General features: G+C 36.3%; 1 protein-coding gene across 1 annotated transcript; it reads right to left on the reverse strand.

The window, feature by feature from the left end:
• Window positions 1-157: 157 nt before the first annotated feature.
• Window positions 158-2,440, reverse strand: LOC123529767 (complement C1q-like protein 4). The gene is made up of 2 exons (XM_045310285.2): window positions 2,195-2,440; window positions 158-624 (listed from the first exon to the last, which is right to left on the reverse strand). Exons 1-2 carry the CDS (start codon window positions 2,382-2,384, stop codon window positions 194-196), a joined length of 621 nt encoding a protein of 206 aa, XP_045166220.1. The 5' UTR covers window positions 2,385-2,440; the 3' UTR covers window positions 158-193.
• Between the last annotated feature and the right edge of the window lie 11,918 nt (window positions 2,441-14,358).

Genomic DNA, 14,358 nt, shown 5'->3' on the forward strand with positions numbered 1-14,358 from the left:
AGTCTGCAAGCATTAAATTTGCTCTAAAATTGTTAAAAAAAATGTGCAGATGAGACAGGGAGATTAGTTATACACACCGAGATTTCATCTAGCATGCTTTGCTTCAATTTTGTTTATAAAGTTTGCGTTCAAAGCTGAAATAAAATGCAAACTACGATTTAACTTTGTACTTTTATTATATTACTTTACAAGTTCAGTCCGCTTTAACCAGATGACCAGTGAAAAGCGAAAATCCCCCTCCATTGGCTTTTACAATGCGGGAACCCAAGTTGTCCTGATGTTGGACCCACACGTCGTCCTCTGCATCCAGATGCACGTTTACAATATTGGTTCCTACTGCGTAATATCCATAATCCCCGGTCCTCACACGCCCAATCGGGGAACCATTACGTACGAGCTCAACTGCAATATACATCGCGCTGGTTCCTTGCAGTACAGAAAAGGAAAACTTGTAGGTGCCAGATACTGGAGCACGGAATGATCCGTGACGAGCGTCATAAGCCCCGCCCACATTAGTGATGACCTTGTCGTAGATGATTGGTTGACTGACACCGAGGTTTGTTATATCGTGGGTCAAGGTCGCAGAAAATGCAACAGCTTTGCTGACTGGACACTGGCATTGAGCTGTAAGAAAACAATTGCATGAACATTATGCTTAAAGTTTTACATATTACCAGGAATTTTTGGAGACGGAGAACATGGCTTTGCTTGCTTTGAGTTTAGCGCCATCTGCACATCAAGCTTATTCATCTGTGAAGCTTTGAAGGAAATCAGGCTAATAATGTGGGAGGAGTTGGACACACAAGAATTCGGGACGTACGGTCAGCAGTGCTAAACGATATAATTATGTCCCCCATAAAAAGAATTACAATGAAAACCGTGATGATCTTTGGAAGCAATAAACACAGCTAACCGTCATAATAGTAGACTCGGTTTGATTGAAGTAATGAAATGTGCAACATTCCTCATGCCCCCCTAGCACCAATTTTATTATTTATCTATATATTCCCCTCAGGTCAAAGCTAAAGCGGAATTTTATTATAGAAAGAACGCATGTACTCGATGGTCCTTTTTACGCATTTTCTCTAACAGGCAGAAAAAGTTGTGCTTTTATGACAGTAGAGTATCTACAACATGTATTTACAATGTCTTACTAAAAAAAAATTGTTATGACAGAAGACTATTTGCTTACAATACTGGTGTCTCCAATTTACCTGTAAACGCAATACTTCTAACACGAATAACAAAATTTGTGACAAGAGAGTCATGATGACCCTATATCGCTCGCCTGTTAAACTTGGTCTTGGAATCATCAAGATAAACAGTTTCATGAACACAGGGTCATAAATGTGGCCCCTACAGTGTTATCAAGCATTGCCTTTGATTTGAGTGGTGACCTAAATTTTGACCCCACATGACCCTTTCTCGAACTTTGCCTAGGAATCATCAAGAAAACATTCTGACCATGTTTCGTGAAGATAAGGTCATAAATGTGGCCCCTAGGGTGTTAAGAAGCTTTTCCTTTGATTTTACCTGATGACCTAATTTTAATCCCACGAGACCCAGTTTCATACTTGGCCTAGAGATCATCAAGATAAACAGTCTGTGCAAGTTTGTATCATATCAAAGCATAAATGAAACCTCTATATGGCTGAAAGTGCCAAATTAGAAAGGAACCGAGATCTTATTTTGACTTAATAAGTTGTATATAAGTGTGGTTAAAATCGAATGTAAAATGTCACTTCTATCGTGTTCAAAAGGTAAAAATTAACACGTTTTGGCTTTTTAACTCTGGAACCCATGACGGAATTTGGCCATTTTTCAAAAGGAACCGAGATATTATGCTTATATAAGTTTTGAGCAAGTTTGATTAAAATCGATAGCACAATGTGGTCTCTATCGTATTCACAAGCAAAAATAGCAAATTTTGGCCCTTTCAGGGACCGTAACTCTGGAACCTATGATGGAATCTAGCCAGTTTTCAAACGGAGCCGAGATATTATGCCAATACAAGTTGTGTGCAAGTTTATTTAAAATCGATTGCAAAATGTGGTCTCTATCGTGTTCATAGAAAATTGCGGACGGACGACCGACGGACGGACGGTCGAGAGACGACGGACGGAGAGCGATCACAAAAGCTCACCTTGTCACTACGTGACAGGGGAGCTAAAAACGAAGGAGAACAATTACTTACAAGAGTGATGTCTCCTGTTTACTTGCGCGATGTCAGCGCGTAAGTTTACAATCTCTGTCTCGAGTAGACCCCTGGCAACCTTTTCGCGTTGTAACAACTGCAGTAAATTAGAAAGTGAATCATCATCCAGAAGGAATGCATGACAACGGATACCAAGTAACAAAAGACAAATAAATTGTAGTGGAAACATGTCTTAAACCGAATTTGCAAACTAATGTAATGGTCTTTTAGTTTTAAACTTTTCTTATCAGTAGATTTCGAAAATTTATGTATGTCACGAAATACATGTAAGTTTTAAATGATAATGCTTACAACTCAACAAGAAGACATCGCGGTTCCGAGGGCTAACATATTATATTTATCGAGTAATTAATCGAGTATTATTAATGTCAATCAAATTTAAAAAAAGAGAGAGAAACACCCCGACAATTTTTAGTATTTTTTATTTTTTTTTACAAAAGCATGTTAAAAATACTACATGTATCCTTACACTCTCTCTTCGCTTATCATGATTAGATTTATTTATGTCAGCAAATGCTTTTAAGTTTGTTCCTTTTTTTAAAGGCTATGTTAAAATAGTGTCTGAAATATAATGTAAGAACTAATATGGTATCAATGTGTCAGTTTCTCATAGTTCCAGCTACAAAAAGACTCAACATTCTTCGAAATATGGCGAAAATGGCTGAAATAATAAAGAAAAATGAAATATCCTGTAAAAACTGCCCCGATCATAATTTGAAGCTAATCAAGATTTTGAAATGTTACTGTTACCGCCCTTGGATTTCTTTTAAATGATGTACATTATATTTGTATTGTCTATTATCTTAGATGAAATCAAAGGAAAATATTGAGCGAACCAGGCTGTATTTAATGAGGCCGTATCGTAAAAGCTCATTGTTAATACAAAATGGTTATTATAATAACAGTAGCCCGATCTGGAATGATGTATATTTGGCTCCAGTGGATTTTGGCAGAGGCGCGCATTTTTACCGTCCTTGCAAGGTTACAAAATTCCAGATCTAGCTACTGTTGTAATCGGACCCTTTTATCATATACCACCATCTTATTGCTCGTTGTTTTGTCATCGAACGAAATGTCTGTCGATGTCAAAATAGAAATGAGTGAAGTTTGTGGGTGCGCTATTTATAGAACTGTGTTTAATGAATGTAGTCCGGCAACAAACAATACAAAAGGTACAATACGAATGTTTTCTGCCGGTTCATATTTGTTTTACTAGCTGTATTTCTGACAGAATTTACTTAAGTTTCTAAAAATGTATATATTTCCTTAAAGTACATAATCGTTCGTGTGTCTGTCTTTAATAGGGCAGACAGTACTCGGGCAGCCTAGTTCAAACACGTTATAAGGGCTGTTGAAGTGCATTGAAGTGCATTGAACTATACATCAAATCATCATGTGTCCGTTGTCAACAGAACTAACTTTACTTTGATATTTAAATCACTTATACACTTATAGGGAAAAGTAAAAATAATCGCAGGTCGCCAAAAATGAAAATGTGATGTCCCGATTGAACACAGCAGGGAAAGCCAGTGCATTCTACCCAATTCGCAGACCAACACACACACACACGCATAAACGCACGCACGAACACACGTACGTAAACACATACACAACAAGCAAAAGACGAACAAATAAAGAAAGACAGTAGAGACCAGCCTTGGAATGGTCAGAGGCCAACGCACCACTTGGGAGCTTAAACCGCTTTTGATGCATATAACTTTAAGGTGGCATTATGCGTATCTTACTGCACATAGTGTGTTTTTGGTGAATGTTTTATAAAAGCAATTTTCGGTTGCTGTGCATTTAAATGTGTTAAATTGACGATAATGCCGCTTAAGTATTTGAGGATGATTCTTTAGAAATAAAGAAAACTGATAAAACAATAGTTATTTTCTTCAATCTACTATGCTGCGATCCCCCTTACCTATAGGTAGTAATTTCTGAAGTAGACGGGAAGCAACTCTTGCGTGCAGTTTGACTTATTTAAAAAGACTGCCCCAGTCAAATAAGAAAAGTCATATTTGGAAAGCTATTATTTCGCACTTGTAACAGGGAGAGTTTGGTATATTGGGTTAAAAGCTACAACTTCCTTCACCCTTTTTACAAACACATTTGTTTCAGCTGGAATTTTACTTGAAAAATGCGCATAATTCCACTTTAATGACTTTACCAAATACAATGGGAAAATTGTTGTGAATCAAAATCTTACGAAGTTTGTAAACAATATCCCTATAAAACGGGTTTGATACACCTTCTTTTAATTACTACTAAATTTTTAAATAAATTCTGAATTTCGATAGTAAAATTTGGCATAGTATTTGCGTAAATTATAGTAACTGAGGTCTTGCTGAAGAAGCTTATTTGTAATGTATTGATTACGCCCATTGAAATCCTCAGCATGACTACACGCTCGGGCATACCAAATCTATTGAAACAAATTTATCCTTAAGATATGTTGCCTGGGTGTATCCCCGTCTGAACAGGGGGAATTAACAATACTAAATTAAAAATCATTTCTCTTGTCATAAAATTTATTTTATTTATCTATTTATTTTATCAATATATCGGAAAACGTACAGAAAAAAACCAGCTGTTACATATAGACCTATGCATGAACATGCGCCATTTGTATTTATTAGCATCGTGTAAAAACAAGCTTGGGTGAATATCCAACAGGTAAAGCCACGTTCTCAATTTCCCCAAAACGTAAACCAAACAAGAGGACGTGTACACAACCAACGCACCCACAAAGTAAAAAGGACAAAGCAAACAAATAAAGGAACACAGTGGGGCACCGCCTTGGAACGGTCACTGGCAAAACCACCACTTGGGAGCTCAAACCGGTTTATGGTGCACATAATCTCACTCTTACCCCCACCATGTTCCAAAGTCACAGGACAGTGTAAATAATTTAAGATATCATCTCCAGTGAATTCCTAACATACGCAAAGGCAACAGAAGCCATATGATGTAAAACGCAAAAATGCTCTTGTATATTTATATAAATGCAATCCATACGAACCTAAAACGCATGTACACAGATCAACAATGGAAACACAATTAAGGGCCAGACGAAACAGGTCGTGCTCGATTTGCCCAACAAAGTTTATTTCGGATGTTCATGAAAGAACAAATACATGTAAATAAATGTATATAGATCTCTCCCTAAACATGTTTTATTTTCAAATATTGTTAGTTATGCGCAAATATAGCATATGTAATAAAGCTTTGACGACACCAATGGCGAAATAAACAAATCGATAAAAGATCTATATGTCATTGGTTGACTTTCTTCGGGAACCGCGAGGTGCTCATTACATGACATTAATTTTCGTGTATCATACAAACCCAAGCAAAAAAAGGAAATTACTATTCAGAATGTTTTACTTTTTGCCATTAAATCATCATTGTGTGAACAATCATATCTGAAAGACTGAAGTACCTCGATTACGCCCATTTTTAAAAGCCTTTGCTTGTGACTCTGTTGACTGGTCGCCATGGGAGGTAACTAAAGTCACGGATTGGAACAAACATCGACCATGGTACTGTAACGGGCTGATACATGTTCGAATCTCGGCTCGTGTCGGAAGTCCCTAGAATCAACTATAGGAAAGTGGCTCACGAAGGAAAAAGAACTAATTTCATAATTTTCAACATTATTTAAGCCAAATATTTATAAACAAAAAATACTTAATAATTGAATTAATCAATATTTCTACAATGCAAAAAAATACACCAAATGGGCGGAACACGTCTAATGCAGTGCCCGAAACACGTCTAATGCAGTGCAAGCTCCCGAGAAACATGACATCAAGTATATGTAAGCACGGGCGTTTCACATTCGAACATAAATTGTAATCTATAGAATCCTATATGAAACGAAAGAAATAGTTTTAATTTCCTGTAGACACGTATTTTGAAACGTTTTCAGCATGTCCTGCATATAACAGATAGAAAAAAAAACATCTGTTATATTTAAAAGATCTTGCCTAAGACTTTAGACATGTATGGTGCAGGTTTTTCCCCCCATTTCATTCGTGCATGAACATATGGCATTAAGCGCAATTTGTAAAATTGTGCTCGATTTTTCCACCAAACTTTAAATTCTCAAATTGCTTTACCTTCGATTGTTTTAATTTGATGTTACATCCATGTAAAAGTACGACTAATAATGTGTTTATACACTAAAAAGTAGCCCGAAACGGTGTACTCACCATTTACTGTTATCCAGTACCGTTGTAATATGGCGAACCAATGTTCTGCCTGTACATTTTGAACAAAAGTTTGAGGTTCCAATTCAAAGGCATGGAAAAGCAAGTGATGCTTATCTCCCTTCCAAAGTCTTTCACATAAGATTGAAAAGGATTTGCTCGACGGAAGCAGACTACGCCAAACACAGACAGGAACTAAGAGGCCAGCTAAGGAGGAGGGGTTACAGCGGAAAGTTTATTGAAAATTAACTGAATAGAGTAGACAGGATAGATAGGGCTAAATTATTAACACCACGGAAACTCAAAAAAAGAGAAAATGAAGAGGGTACCTATAGTAGTGACTTACTCCAGACATCTCCCGAATTTACATAATATTGTACATAAACATATGAACACGTTACACAAATCAGAACAAATGAAACATATATTCAGTGACACCCCAATTGTGGCCTCTTGCAGGGACACGAACATTTCTGACCTGTTGGTACATGGAAAGACAAACAAGGTTATGAAATACCAAACGGGCGATTTGAAACTAAAATGTAACGGAAGGTGCGTGGTATGCGAAATGATAGACAAAAGGAGGCACAATAATGACAAGTCTATAGCGGCACGGATAGACCGAACTCAAATCTGCCAGGCATGGAACCTGGTATATGGGATAAACTGTATCCAGCGCGATAAAATTGTGTATATTGGTGAAACGTCAGGATCGCTGAAGGAGAGATTGCGAGAACATGAAGCGGACATACGGCTGAAACGTACGAAACCAGTGGCAGAACATTTCAATATGCCTGGTCATAGCATAGATGATGTCGGGGTGTCGGTGTTAGAACACACGAAGGCAAACAGTAAATACTACCGACAGATCAAGGAGCTTGAGTGGATCCACGAGTTGCAGACAGAGGCGCCAAATGGACTTAACATGAAAGCGAAACTTGGGGTTCTTTGGAGAGAATATAAATAAACTCATTCGAATTAATGCTTAAGTAACATTGATTTTTCCGGAGGTATTTTGGTTTTAAGTAAGCGTTTTTGTATTAATTTTGGTTGATTGTCGTTGCGACCCATTAATATGTTTTTAATATGTATTTCTTTCATATATCATGTCCTTTTTTTCTGCCTTTAACGCATAATTGTGAGTTTCAAATACATATTTGTCATATTCTACTGGTTCCTATACTAATAGAGTAACTTTTTTGTAATTACTTCCCTTTATACGTAAAATTTGCCTATTTTTTTATAGTTTTTATTTCGTTTGATGATAAATTATTCGTTTTATTTTTATTTTTGTTCATTTTAGTAATGACCTAATGGTTGAATGCAACATTGTATGGGTATCTTTGTTTGTTTTAGTTTATTTTTTGTAATATATCTATGGAATATAAACTTTCATTGTCTTACCAACGAAGCGGTCTATACTCTACGTGGCATTTATATGCTTCATTGTGTCTGAAAGGGCGATGGACCGTAATTAAACTTAAATATAGATAGACCAACGAATTGATTAGGATATAATTTAAATTTGTCTCCCAGCATGGGGTCTTCACTAGCTTGATGTATTTCTGCACATTAAGTCTATAACTTTTTAATCATGTGGTCAGTAGACAGTCCATGTGCATCATAAATGTGTGTCGCTTTTTAGCGGGATTTGACGTTGACGTTTAATAACGTTACGTCAATTCCGGTTTTGTATTTCACATGTTGTTATATTATGAGATGCCATGATGTAGAGTAATTCTCGGAATTTGTCATTTTGATAAAGGCCTTAAGGCCGAAACGTTAATAAAACTGAGTGAAAACTATAGAGTCTGGAAATATTCTCCTCATCTTTGTGCTGTAGTAGATGTATTTCTTCTTCTTTAGAATATAAATTTTGCCAAATACAGATTTAATATATTGTAGTCTAAAAATCATAACAAGCTGATATTACATTCAGGAATTATGGATTATCATTAATGCAAACAATTGACATTGTGTTTAAATCTTAATAGGACATGATAATTTACGATAACACAACTTCTTTTATTTTTATGGGCACCGTTGGTTAATCAAAAGAACTCAGCCATTTAGATAGCAACTAAATTCATACTGGTTTCCTATCAATTGTGATGTACATTTTCTTTTTAAAAAGATAAGTTTTAAAAGGTTTTTTCTAAGTTTGGTAAAGTGAAAGTACTATCACGTCTGACTTGATGTTGCACCCACATCCTCCAAATGCGCTGATGCCATGAGTATGAGCGTGACTTTACGCAGGATTAATGTGTATTTTCAAACTATTTGTTACACATGAACTGAAAAGAAACTTTGCATTCCCGGATTCAGAAAATCGTACTAGAGAAATGAATTGACAACAAAGGCATGATCGTTGGGGCCCATAGCGCCGACTGTAGGTTGCCTCTGGTGCATTTTGGTAATAAATTCTGTGCACCCAACTTCAACTCATGAACACTAAATTTTCCATCGTCAGTCTAGTCTTGACACATTTGAAGAAATGATTAGATCTCGTTGATTTAAATCATACATTTTAAAACCTCTGTAAACCATTGTTTTTAGTGTGCTCAGTATTATGCATGTGCTGATTGCTTGTATGTTTTAGTTGGGAGTGTGTATAATCCGGCCATCCCCGGCCATCCGGATAGATTTTGACGGAAAATCCGGCCGCCCCTAATTATTTCTTCATTTGTTTACATATATCAATAATTTATACATCGTTGTAAAGCTGACGTGATGCAGTTTAAGAATATGTAAAGAAGTTAATAATCCGACCTTAAACGAATTTAAAATATTATTTTGAAATTTAGTTTTTTTTTACTGTAATCAAAATAGAATTCAGAAGGTGATAAAATACGGCCATCCCTACTTTTTTTCTAATTACGTTATATTTTGCAATGAAATATATGTATTTTGAAAGCTGACATTATGCAGATTACAAATATGTAAAGATTTATAGCATTCGACTGCAAATGACTTGTTAATACCGATTTGAAAATAGCTGATTTTTTCCTGTTGTCACCATCAGTTTCCGTAAGTGGGAAAGCACGGCCATCCTTGTTATTTTTCTCATAACTTTAAATCTGACAATTTTCTATTCATGATTTGAAAGATTAAATTCTGTAGTTTATAAATATGTAAAGATATGATCTATCATATCTCTAATGCCTTTGTAATGCTCATTTATTTTTTTCACAAATGAGTTAGAATGGCAGTATCAATTTCTCACGGCTATGCATAGCCCTATTTTACAACTGCGATTATCATTATATAACTTTCAAACATATGAACCATCTTATATTTTCTTAAGCAGTTTACCAACATTTTTAAGACTTGTCTGCGGTCCCATTTATGTGTGGCAGTGAATATTGTTCATTGTGCGTCAGTTTAATCGCACGACTTTGTTAAACTAAACTGCGGGCTGTAGGCAATTATAATTTAATGTTTCTGATATCTGTACCTTATGGATTCCTTTGATATGATAAATAGCACTGGATAGTTTTCTATGAGAACTGGCAAGGATAAATGGAACAATGTCAAATCAAACTTCAGCAGTGAAGATCAGCAGACAATACGAACAACAGTTAAATTTGATCAGTAACATTTATTAAATTGTATTTGAAAATATAACGAGTATAGGGTAATATGTATATAAAAAGTACTTATCAAAATGAACAAATATATACATTTATCAGTGTAATATCTGTTAATCATATGAAATAATACAATGAAAATACAATGTACATTTATAGAACACAACAGAACAGAACAGAACAAATCTATTATTTTTAAGACTTGAGCTTACGCTCCTCACCCTTGAACAAAGAAACACATATATAAATATCAATAGCAATTTACATTAACAATCAAAATACAAGGTACATTTATATAGTGTCAACATTAACTTTATATACATATAATTAAAGTAGTTACTTTGATTTACAGTTTGAAATTTTAAAAGAATCTGCTATCAAAATGTATTAAATTACCATGTGCATGATCTACATAGCCAACTGTCATTTATATTAGACACGCATTTTTTATGAAACCATTTTCCACAAGATTTATTGTCACATTGTATCATGTCATCTATTATGTCTGGCATTTTACACGTGCAGTAAAGTCTAATTTTTGCTGTTTTTGGCTCATTGCATGGCATTTTCGGCATTTTCCTTACTTTAGGGAAAAGTTCCATTTTATTCTCTTCAATGCATTTTAACAAATGTTCCCGCATTGACGCAGTTGTAAATCTAATTCTTGATACGTCAACATCAAAATCGTTAAGAACCAGTTCTGTGAGAAAAGCTATCGCGAAAACACCACAATTTGAAGAGTTATTTTGTCTCTGAACATCAGGAATAAGTACGTTTATATTGCTGTTTTCACTGTTGTAAATTTGAGAAATTTGGATAGTAAGGTTAGCATTTAAAGTCCTATTTGATTTCAAACTGTCAAGGATAAACACTGGTCCATTAGATGTCTTTTGAAACGACGATACCCAATGACTGTTGCCATTAAAATGAAGCTGGCCACTTGGAGCATTTTGCTTTTTGAAATGTTCATGTACAACCCATTCTTGCTTGGTGTCATCAAAATGCGGGGCAAATAAAGTGTCCTGTAAACCATTAGCTGTGCCTGAAGATTTAAGTAGATTTTGAACATGATTCATGACTCGATCGTTCAGCCATGCATTTTCGTTTAAAATATCGTCCCTGTCTGATAATAGAAGCTGATCAATCCATTTATCCTCTACACAAGTATTTAAATCGATGTTTGAAGTGCTCAGTTCTTCAATCAAAATTTCTTCAGCTATTGTTGACATATCATTGTTTCCTACCGAATCGATATTTTCTTCAAATTTTATCTTCTTTTTGGCTTTAGAGGAAGTTTCGCTGGATTTTCGTTTTTTTAAGCTACTTTTTAGAACGCCATTCTCTTTTGTACATGGAGTCCGTGGCGTAACATTACATTTGTTTTCTGTTTTGAACATTGGTGTCGGTATATCATTTGCTGACGGTGTGGAGCATTTCTGTGCAGACATAGAATCAGTCGTGTAACATAAAAGCGACTGGAATGATTTTATTACCCTCAAATATAATATGTTGATATGAAAGAACACTCACAAATAGTCCACTCAGTTCGTATGTGGTATCATAAAACATTTTGATAGGATTCTTTTGGTCATAAATTAATAAATGATTAAATTCTTTCAATATTTCGTCATAACCTGATATGCACACAAGCGATGGATAAATATCAATTTGTTTATTAAAATTTTCAAGTTCATAGGACATTGCACACAAGTTGTAAACACTGTCATGAGATAATTTACTGTCCCTACGCGCTTTGTAAAAATGGTTCTTGACTTGTTCAACGTTTTTAGCCGTCTTAATTCCCAAATCGGTTCCATGTTCAGCTTTCGATTTTGATTCCTTTTCCACATCAGTGCATGTTTTTGTAATGTCTTTTGATTTCAGGCGGATGTCTTCGAATACAGACGGGCATGTTCGGCGGAACACCTTTGAAGGATCTTTTGAGTTGCCGTGACTTATCGGTGTATACACTGACTCATCGCCTAAGTAATGCACTATTACATATCTGCTATTATCTACATGTTCATAAATGTGTTTCAAGAATTTTGTTGAGTGTGCATTATCTTTCAAACGAATCTTAAAAATTGTTTTATAGATAAGCGCTGATTTGTTTCTTGGATATTTCTTTCTACCATCATTAAACCAGACATATTTGTCAACGCGAAGATCTTTAGAATTTGCTAAAGCTGACGTATCAAATACATACATTTCACCGCCAACGGGATTTGTTGGAATAGATACACATAGTTTATCATTATGAATGCCCTCATTACACTCTTCAAACATTAAAACAACTTCATTGGTGGACAATGCAGTATTTCTATTACAAAACACATTGGCGGACGGACCACCACCTCGCTGGTAATCTTGATTTGTTGGAATTCTGTCTGTACTCAAGTAGAACTTATCGGACGTTTCAACTAACGTTATTGCCACAGATCGCTTCGCCGACGAACGAACTGAAGGCACTGAGGACCGAGACACATCAGGTGAAGGCTTTGCCGACGAACGAACTGAAGACACTGATGACCGAGACACTGACGGTGAATGCTTCGCCGACGAAGGCACTGAAGACTGAGACACTGCCGGCGGCCGCTTTGCCGACGAACGAACTGAAGGTACTTGGGTCCAAGACACTTCCGGTGACCGCTTTGCCGTCGAACGCACTGAAGCCACTGATGACCGAGACACTGCCTGTGACCGCTTCGCCGACGAACGAACTGAACGCACTAAGGTCCAAGATAATTCCGGTGAACGATTCGCCGACGAACGAACTGAAGACACTGAAGACTGAGACACTGCCGACGAACGCACTGAAGCCACTGAAGACTGAGACACTGCCGGTGACCGCTTCACCGACGAACGAACTGAAGGCACTGATGACCGAAGGTAATTGAGATCGTTGACTGAATTCTCTATGTTGCTGGCCAGCGTCTCGTTACCGTCTCTGTTTAGATGTAACCCGTCTCTACCAATAAGCTGTCTGTTCGCTCCTGAAAATATGTATAAACAAACAAATAAACAAATAATTAACAACCAAATAAATAAATGAGCCGTGCCATGAGAAAACCAACATAGGATCAATGCTGGTCGCAAAGACACTATGTTGGTTTTCACATGGCACGGCTCAAATATCGATTGTGAAGCAATATACTCTAAGTGTCCGCGTTCGGATGTTTTTCTTCAATGCCTGTATTGATTATTTGTTGGTTTTCACATGGCACGGCTCAAATATCGATTGTGAAGCAATATACTCTAAGTGTCCGCGTTCGGATGTTTTTCTTCAATGCCTGTATTGATTATTTTTAAACACTTGTCACAATTTACTATAGAAATTAGGGTGTCGGATTACATGCAGACGTTTTATTAAACTTTTCATTTTCTTTATAATTTATTCATTATTCATTTCAAATATTAGCTTTACAAGAAAAAAATTATAATTATAATGGAAATAATGTTGTCTGATAACATGTATTCTTGAAGCTCGAATCCCGTCTTTGACACTGTTCAATAGCAGAAAACATGTACATTTGTTTATCAATTTCATTATTCAAGTACTTTAAACACTTACCGAACATTGTATGGAAATCAGACTGTTTGATAACTTCCAGCCATGGAGTACCGAAAGCCATTTGACGCAGCAGAGTATTAAGTTCACCAGCCTCACGATTCCACATCTCTAAAAATCGCTGACTGAGCTGACATCCAGGAAACCAATTCTGTCCACGCGGCAGAATCTCGGAAACGAGGACAGTTGCGCTGAAACGGAAAACGTAATTTGCTTAATATACTACAGTCTAACCTGTACTAACGGTCACCTCCGATCAGCGGTCACCTCCGTTCAGCGGCCATTTTATGACGCCCCCGACGGATTTTCCTCTATTTTATCACTTTATTCAGCGGCCACCTGCCGTCCGCGGCCAGCGGCCACCGAAATTGCCTCCCGACCGCCGTATTTGACCCCTTTCAGCGGCCATTTTTCTTCCAAAACCAATTATTTTTAGGCAATAATCGCCGAAGATACCCGATTTTGAGAAGCACGTGGTTGCTAAGTTTCGCGGGACTTCACCACAGGAACGACAAAATGACATGAGCTTCTCAATTAAAACTGATAACCAATCCCCTTTTGTTATGATCAAATGGCCAGTAATTATCGGTAATTAGCGTGTCACACTGTCACCTCGTGTCAATTTTGTTGTTCACAGTTTGACCTCGGTTAAAGATAATACTCGATAACTAATTAGTAGCATAATATTTGTGAATTTTTTATACTTCTGTCATCAAAATACTATTAAATTTATAAGAAATTAATTGTGTTTGAAAAAAAATATAAACCACTCTATCT

Source organism: Mercenaria mercenaria, chromosome 13 (assembly GCF_021730395.1).
Source record: "Mercenaria mercenaria strain notata chromosome 13, MADL_Memer_1, whole genome shotgun sequence".
Lineage (NCBI taxonomy): Eukaryota > Metazoa > Mollusca > Bivalvia > Venerida > Veneridae > Mercenaria > Mercenaria mercenaria.

Coding starts and splice junctions, on each gene's coding strand:
- LOC123529767 (XM_045310285.2), bottom strand. CDS start 2,384: ATGTTTCCACTACAATTTATTTGTCTTTTGTTACTTGGTATCCGTTGT. Junction 625..2,194: donor AAACAGGAGACATCACTCTT/GTAAGTAATTGT, acceptor GTTTTCTTACAG/CTCAATGCCAGTGTCCAGTC.